At 45.0% G+C, this 8,728-nt stretch overlaps 1 protein-coding gene across 1 annotated transcript; it reads right to left on the bottom strand.

Moving 5' to 3' along the window:
- Positions 1–256: 256 nt before the first annotated feature.
- On the bottom strand, positions 257–724 carry LOC149138874 (uncharacterized). Its single transcript, XM_089450519.1, has one exon. It carries the CDS (start codon positions 722–724, stop codon positions 257–259), a length of 468 nt encoding a protein of 155 aa, XP_089306645.1.
- Positions 725–8,728: the final 8,004 nt, after the last annotated feature.

The following is an 8,728-nucleotide window of genomic DNA, read 5'->3' as shown; positions in this document are numbered from 1 at the left end:
CTGAGGTCTGCGAAGCACCTATTTCGCCTTCTTCTTCTGATTCCTTTGAGCCTTGCACATCATCTGTCTCTTAGATGAGGATCTCTTTTGATCTGTCCTCATTGTTTTCCACTTGTTTTGGTCCCGAGGGGGACTCCTTGGGGGTCGATCCTTCCTTCTGCACCTCTGGTTCCTGGATGTCTTCTATCGCTGAGCTTAACTGAGCGAATTTGTTTCCTTGCTCTTCCATGTTGGAGGTTTGGTTTCTAGGGGCTTCCTAAGGGTCAATTCCATTTGTATTACCTGTTCGAGTGCCTTTATGGGCATTTTTGGACCTTTTAACCTGAGTCCATCCTTCATCCTTGCCTTTCTCCATTTCACTATTCTTTGGACAGTTTCGAGCAAAATGCCCATAAACCTGGCATTTCCTGCATTTGAACGGAAGCTGTTCATAATCCAGCTTTTGAACATGAGTCCAACTTCCAACCCTGATCTTTACTACCTCAGGCAAGCTAACCTCTAGGTCAACTTCAACGCAGATTCTAGCGCAATCATATTGATCTTTGTTATTTCCTCGGTCGATGAACTTGCCCAAAGTGTTTCCTATATGCTTTAGGGACTCCCAATTCCAACAGTGCACTGGCAGATTGGGCAGCCTAACCCACACATGAACGACTGTGGGAACGTCAACTGATGGATCAAAATCTGGTGTCCACTTGTTGAGGTATAAACCCTGAGGACCCATGAAGTAGGGACCGTTTCAGAATATCGGATACTTATCTTCCTTGTCTGAGAATTCAAACATAAAGAATCCCTTCCCTAGAAAATACGAGGTGACGCCATTTTTGATCAACAGAGCCCAATTCCTGGCAACCCACCCCTCCGTGGATTTAGGGGAGGGCCAGAGGCCTGTGAACTGACCAACCAATGCTCTCTCAGCCAGAGAAAGGGCTACCTGGATTGGACCCTCAGGGGGGAGCAAAATCTCAAAGATGTCATCCAAACGTTTCACGAACTTCGCAACCTCCGAAAATTTCTTCTTCGGCAGGGATTCCAGGAGTTTGAGAAAAGCTTCATCATCAGAAGGGGAAGGAGGAGGGGATAGCTCCATTACAGCAATGATCAACTTTCAAATCCGGACCCCTCAATTCATCTCAGAGCGGAAAGGAGCCTAGCAGCTCAAGCGGAAACTCAGAACGCCGCGCAGGGAGATAGGGCGCAACACAGGGAGACTCTGCGCAGCAGGAGGACCGGATCGCAGGCCCCAAGAGGCAGTAGAGCTCGCTGAAGCAACCAGAGCTGAGCCAAAGGGATGCAGAGCGACGGCTAGGTTAATGTTCGTTTTGTAGCAACTACATTACCATACACTGCAAAATCAATTTTCTCACAAATCGATGTTGTCAATACTATTTTTGCAGCCACATAGTCATTGTATTCCTACCAAATCACTAAAACTATTAACCATAACCACTAATGAAGTTTTGTGGTTGGGTTTACAAGTTGTCCTCTGAATTAAGGAAGTGCTTATATTCCAAGGGACTATACAATCTGCACAGTATAAGGAAAGTGAACCCTTCTCAGCCCTATTGGTTGACCTCAACAAAGTTAGGTCTATCTGGCCCACTTTCTATGGAATTGGATTCTATCACTAATGAGATAAATCTCAATGGGGTGAGACTATTCAGTTTTAGAGATTCTTTGGTCTAGAGTTGGGAATTCTCATCTGGGAAGATTTAATCTAGCTCCACCTACGAAGCAATAACTCATACAGATGTTGCATCAAATGATAGATGGTGGAATAATCGAATCTATAAATGGCACATTCCCAACAAGTTAAAATGCTTCACTTGGCTGGTCCTTTACAATAAAATTTTAACTTGGGATAACCTACAGAAAAGGGGCTTCGTGGGTCCAAATGGATGTGTTTTATGTAGACGACAAGAAGAATCAGTTGACCATTTATTAGTAAAATGCATTTCTGCCAAAAATATTTGGATGATTGTTCTTCAGACCCTAAGCATCAGAGAATACTTGGCCCAACCCTCATTTGAAGAATTATTATTTTTCTAGGTGAAGAAATACAAGCTCCTTAGCACCCCTGCTGGTGGGCTCCAATATTGCAGCAATAATGCTGCAACTCCTGGGACTCCCTTCTTTACTTTTATCAACCCGGTAGTTCGTAACAAACTTGGAAGCGACGGTGCTGTATGCACAAGTACTAGCTCTTGCCGCAGCTGTCACTTGTTCAGCTAGCACAAGTCTGCTAGAAGCTTAAGCCAACTTCTATGAGCTCTATGAAGAAGCTTTTTAACTGATGAACGAAAGCTAACTCAAAGAAGGCTGATCTACTTGCAGAAAGAAACTGGAAAGCTGAAAGGAAACGTAAACCCTAGCAAACCCTAATTTTACCATCTAGCCCTACTAATGCAAGAAAGAGGATGCAAGCTACTGAAAGAGATGCCATTGACTTCTAGGAAGGTAAAATACATGTGTCTAAGCTACTTCTACAGTAACATCTGACAAAAAAAAAAAAAAAAAAAACTTTTTGTATTTTTGAATAAGTTGCCAGAATTATCATGCATGCGATTTAACTGTTTTTGACTGTGCAGAGGTGGATTGGTGAAGGGAAATTCTTGGAGGAGGTCGGGAAGGTTCAGAGAGGGCCTAAGGGGTCCCTAACACCCTTCTAGAGAGTTTCATGGAGTCTGGCTATCAAGAAACCTCATTCGTGAGCCTCTATAGGAAGTCTGCAGGGGTTCTACAGGATGTTCTGGAATTTCTACAAGATGTCTGTAATTTTCTACAGGTTGTTCAGAAATGGGATTTTGGAGGATGGATGGAGAGGGAAAGGTGAAGGAGTGAGTATGGAGGTAGGACAGGGGTGTGAGGAGGTCCAGGACTTGGTGGATGGAGTTGAGGAAAGATGAAGATGGTTGGATTTGTTCAAGGAGGAATGAAGCAATGTTGCACAAAAATTAGGGTTATGTGAGCAAGTGTGGCAAATGTGAGGCAAGAATCCGAGTTAGGGGATGGAGCAGATGGGATTGATGGAGTATGGGCAGATAGAGAAGTGGTACAGGTGCTCTGCAAGTTGTTTTTCCAACTGAACCAACGAAGACTTGTAAAATCAGAGACCTAGTTACGTTGACCTAATCTGATCTAGCTGACAATAAAGAGAATGAACAGAAGTTTTAATTGCAATGAAACCATGTATACTAACTATGCAACGAAGCAATCAAGAATCTGAACATGTAACCAACTTTTGCAAATAAAAATCAAACACTAATGATTGCATGGCAAAGCAAAGTCAGTGTTTTTGTTGGCAGCAAGGTCACCTTGATCCCAGCTCCTGATCCCACTGAGGGAGAGGTGAAATCAGAGGTGCTTGATGGCCCTTTTCTGAAGCTTGTCCCTGTTAATAACCTATCAACTCAATCTGAACATCAAAAATCTTTCTAATCATCAACAGTGACCTAGTTAATCAGCAAGATTTTAATCTACTTAACAGAAATGATGTTGCAAAGACATAAAGAACAAATAACAATACATAAAGGAGGCCTTAGCACTTGGGTTGGGCCCAACCCCAAGAGCTGCAGGCTCCTATAAAGAACTTAGATTTGATGCCAAGTAAAGCTGCTTTTCATTACCCAAAAATAATCATCACAAGAAAGTTATACAATAGTAGCTACAAGAAAACGAGCTGAGAAAATGACAGTACTATAGTGCAAAGCCCAACAGTTCCAAAAGTAAACTACGAAGGCTAAGGCCTTCCTATTTATAAATACGAGGGGCCTAGCAGCCCTCCTTAATTCAAGGGACTCGACTATTCAAACTACTAGTAAACAGTCACTCTTCCCAAAGCTGCTCGGCTGCCTTTAGGATTCGTTTTGGTGGCCTGTTGAGCTTGGAGTTGAGGGTGTAGATTTCGAGGAAGGGCCATTTAATGCCAGAGACAACCTCCCTACGAATCCTCACCTCAAGCTTGGCTGTCACCTGGCCCATAATTGCTTGGTTTTGCTCCAAAATTTGTCAAAAAAACCTGAAATAACCACGTATTAGTCTCCTTGGTAGAGTGACCACCCTTATTTATTCAAATAACATAAACATACTAAAAAAACATGCATAATCTATGAAAAATGGTGGATTGATCAAGGACAATTAGGAAAAATGAGCCCAATAAGTTACCCAATTCGGGGCTCATCATCACCCCCCTGCTAAATGGGTTGCTCATCCTCTGAGCAACTAGTCCAACTCATCGTCCTTTATATCTTTGACCGCCTCCCTCACGTCCTAGGCCTCCACGATGATATCTTCTTCCCGGTCGTGGAATCTTGCTTTCCTTTCCACTTCCTCCCACTGTCTGTCTTCCTCCTCTTCCTTAACTCCTTCTAGCAATCCCAAAAGTAAAGGAGGGCTGAATTTCAGGCCAATCCAATTGGCCTGCAGATTTTGCATCAACTATTTGTAGAGAGGTACCCTTGCCAAGGCCTCCCTCATCCTGGTGGGAGAGTGGTATTCCCTTATCTTTAAGCTATGAGGCAGTGTGTTCCACTGCCTTGTGCAGCCATGCAGGCAGTTTTCTCCTAACAGTCTCTCCATGTCCTCAAAGTGGGCAATAGATTGAGCCTGTTGCTCAATGTATTCCAGTAAATCCTGAGGGCTGTTGGCAAAGTGCTGGTGGGCGCTTATCACTGCTGAGGGGTCATCCAGCTCTGCTCTGATCATTAGTGGCTCACTGAGTTCTCTGCCTATGATACTGCGGACCTCTGCTACTCTCTTTTACTCATGATTCATCCAAGAGGCCATGGCCATAAGTTTGAAATCTCCTATCACAGTGTTGGGATCCCATGCATTCATGTTTGGAAGGGCTACGTTGTGCAAGTAAAACTTTGATAATTTGGCCCTGTCCTCTGATGAACTACTGCCACATAGAGCTGCAAATTGATGATAATTTTGGAATGGGGTGATGCCCCTTTGGGCCAAGGTGTTGATATGAAATTGTAACCATTGATCCTTAAGGTATAGGGCATATGATTTGGTAGGCTGCCTACACTGTAGAGCTTCTATCGTCCAGCTGGCCATGCAGGCCAGTTGGGCTTCCTTTTCTTGTACCTGCTGTTTCAGAGACTGTATCTCTTGGCCTGCTTGCAATTCCTTCTCTTGTAGCTGTCTATTCAATGTCTCAATTTCGGCCTGCATCCTTTCCCTTCTCTGCTGTTCATCAGGGGTTTATTTTTCTGTTGTGGGCTCCTCCTGTTGCTGTTGTTCTCCCAAGATGTGAGGCCTGTCTTCCTTCTTCTATCCTTGTAACAGTAGCTGTTGTTTAAGCAACTCATTTTCTTCCTGTAGCTTGGCCCACTGGCTGCTCTCCACATGTCGTACCATAGCTAATTCCCTTCTTGCCTCTTTGAATTGTTCCTCCAAAGGACCTATATCTGCCACACCTTTGGACTTAGCGATCTTCATCCAAGTGTGGGTCCTCACTCTCTCTTCTCCTAGTGCAAGGAAAAGTGGCACTGTGAATTTTTGGGGAATGATCTTTCCGGCCTCTAAGAAGTTATAGTAGGAGCCCAAGCTGGGCTGGGGACTAGGTTCCACAATGTTCTCCACCTTTTCTTCCTCCTGTGGTGATTTAGCTGCCTCACCTTCCATTTCTTCGGTCTCCTTTAGCCTAGCCAGTGTTTCCTGTAGAATAGTCTTAGCATCCTGTAGAGAGGCCTTTGTGTCCAACATTTTCATTCTTTCTCTCCAGGTGGATGTCTTCGGGCTTCCCTGTTCATAAGTGATGGATGCCTTGGAGGGAGACCTCTCCTTTTGTGTAGCTGGGGTGTCTACAATTGTGATTGGTTCTTTTGACGGTGGCTGGGGTCTGCCAGTCTTTATCCTCATGCTCCTTCTTGCCTTAAAATACATGGAAGGCTCCCTCTTTCGCTTCCCTTTCTGCTTTGGAGATGTGCTTAGGGTGGCCAACACAGCTGCTGCCTCTTTGGCTAGAATCTCAGGCGATTTTTCCTTTTGTTGCCCAGTTTCCAGCCTTCCTGTAGAAAGTCCTGTGCTGATTGTTTTCTGGCTTCCTGTAGAAACGGTTTTCTGGCTTCCTGTAGAAATTGTCTTCACTGTTTTGGTCTGCTTGGTTGGGGGTGCCTTCCCTTTTAACTTTGTTGTGGTTGCCTTGGTTGTTTCCTCACTTGCTTTGACTTTTTCAGTCCTCTCTGCCCTGATTTGCAATCGTTTCTCCTTGGTGTTTGTGCCTTTATTCCACCCACAGTTTTGGGCTCAGCAGCTTGGCCTTTCCCTCGTTTCTCTTCTTGTTCCTTCTGTGGTAGTCTGTCTTGGGTTTCCTTCCCCTTGGCTTTCTCTTCTGCCTCAATGTGCTCCATTTCCTCACTACTGGATGAGGTGAGTTCCTCGGCCAGAATTCGAATATCATCATCCTTGGACATATTGCGGAAATATCCCAGGAGAGAGTGATAGTGTAGGTATGGAGGGCATCTTCCACTTGAAGCTTGATAAGCCCATGATGGGCCAGCTGATCCAGTGTCCCTTCCTTCAATTTTGTGCCACACTCAATTAATGATTGTAGGAGGAAATAGGGGATGCTTAACTTTTGTTCTGGGGGTAAATCCATCCTATGTCTGAGTTCACTTAGCAACCGGAAGTGATAACCGTAAACAATACTGAACCGCCCCTCACAGGTAATGTATTTCATGATCTGAAGGCTGACCTCGCTCCAAAAAGGGTGTAGGCTGGCTCTTCAGACCCCATTCTTATCTTCTGAAAACTGTTCCTCTGGTAGGAAGAAGTCTTTCTTAGCTTTTTGGCCCAATGCCCTCTCCTCTTTGCTCCAGGGTATCCCTAATGGCAGATCAGTAACCCGACTAATGAGTTGTGGGGTAAGCTTTAGGGTCAACCCTTTGAAATTCACAGTGGCCAGTGTCGTTGATTTAGGTTGCAGGGACATTAAGAATTCTTCTGTTACCTTATCGTCATGACCTTGAATTCTGTCACAGAAGGTCATCCAATTGGCACGGGTGAATAGGTCCACCACCTCGGGAGTTTCTCGCAATTTCCTGGAATCTGAGGGTTCCTTTCTGATAAACCCTCCTGGCATGGTGAGAGTGCTCTGTTTTGGCTTGTTGTCTGATCAGAAAGGGGAATTCTGTTTATGGTTTCCTGCCCTGAACTTTGAAGACATTATCCCTTAGGTGTTTATGTTTCAACCTTGCACCAATTCCCTGGTTTTTTTTAAACTCGATTGTCCGTTTACAGAAGGAAGACTTGGGTTTCCCTCAGACAGAGTGCAGAGCTCAATTTCTACCCCCTAGCATACATATAACCATGTAAAGTTCACTTTTCTTACACAGGTTAGTACTGACAGTGCTTTAACTTTTATATAGGAGGAATTTTTTAGGAACCGTGGAGAAAAATTTGGACGCAAAATCAACGAAGAAATTTCATGCAACCCCAAGTAAACTGCTATTTTGACTCACAAGCAGACTTGTCTCTAACCCTCCAATTCAAGACAGCTCAATTCACCATGTTTTCGATATATATACCATGCATGGGAATGGTGTTTCTGAGCCTACCTCTCTTCGAAACTCCAATTTCGACGCAGAAAACCCAGGTTTCTCTGCTCCGGGAGGCTATGTCGTGTTTCCTGTAGAGCTCCTTCATGTGGAACACTTTGCCGGCTTCTGGAGGATGTTACGGTGCTTCTGAACGAGCCTGGAACGTGGGAGGATTTTGAAACAGGCCGAGAAGCTCGAGCTAATAGACTGTGGAGGAGGAGGACACGTACTTTGCTGAGAACGGTTGCAAGTGTAAATGACAGCGGTTAACTTGAGTTCTTCGGCAGAGCATTTTTGAATTATGACGCAATTCATGGTGAGGGGGTGAGGTGGCCAGGCCGATCCGTTAGCCAACGTCACGACCATCATTCCTCTGTTTGTCTCTGACCGTCGTTACCTTCCCTCTGCCATTAACCACCGTCATCCTGCCAATCCCGCCGATTCTCCTTGACTGGAAACTTCCCACGTGTCGGCTGCACTTCTCTTTGGCGTAACCGAGCTCGTTCAGATCCCACGAGGCCATTCGACTGACTGTGGGTGGCCAGTTGACTGGCCACCGAATTCGTTCAATCTGCACCATTTCACAGACATGCAGTTTCCAGAGTATAGTCTATGCAATTTGACAAATAAGGTTAGACACTTACCTATGTGGCTGTGGATGTGTTCTGCAGGCTTTGGGATGTGGAACGATGACTTTGCTCACTGCTGCTTCATGCACAGGTGCTGGACTCCTTCTTTCATTGGTTGATGCTGTATGCACGGCTTTGGGACCCAATCCTCTGGTTGTAAATGCTGCATGCACGGATCTGTCTTTTCTCAGCTATCGAGGAGGTGTTCACGTCCAAGCGGAGCTTGTTTTTACATGTCCCTTGTGTCGATTTCAGCTGCTACTGACTCCAGAGTATGTGCTCCACATGGATCAGCTGCTACAGGATTCCTGTAGGACATCCTATAGCTGCTTCTCCTCCTGGGATGCATGCTGAAACGAGCAAGGTTGTATTCGCGGATGAAGGGTCCTGATGGAGCTTTGACAGGTAGAGTGTGCGAGCCTTTGTGTGCTTGATTTGTCACTTGGGAAAAAAAATTCAATCTGAGGAAAACAAGACTCTTTGTATGACTGTACAAGAATACATAACCAGATTGTTGCAATGACGGTGGAAGGAGATGAAACAGGTGATGGA

The sequence above is a fragment of the Pinus tabuliformis genome, chromosome X (assembly GCF_031772625.1).
Source record: "Pinus tabuliformis cultivar Carrire ecotype Pingquan chromosome X, CPIR1, whole genome shotgun sequence".
In the NCBI taxonomy this organism is placed as follows: domain Eukaryota; kingdom Viridiplantae; phylum Streptophyta; class Pinopsida; order Pinales; family Pinaceae; genus Pinus; species Pinus tabuliformis.
Note: the sequence above shows the minus strand (reverse complement) of the source record. Positions and strands in the feature narration are given on the sequence as shown.

Coding starts and splice junctions, on each gene's coding strand:
- LOC149138874 (XM_089450519.1), bottom strand. CDS start 724: ATGGGTCCTCAGGGTTTATACCTCAACAAGTGGACACCAGATTTTGAT.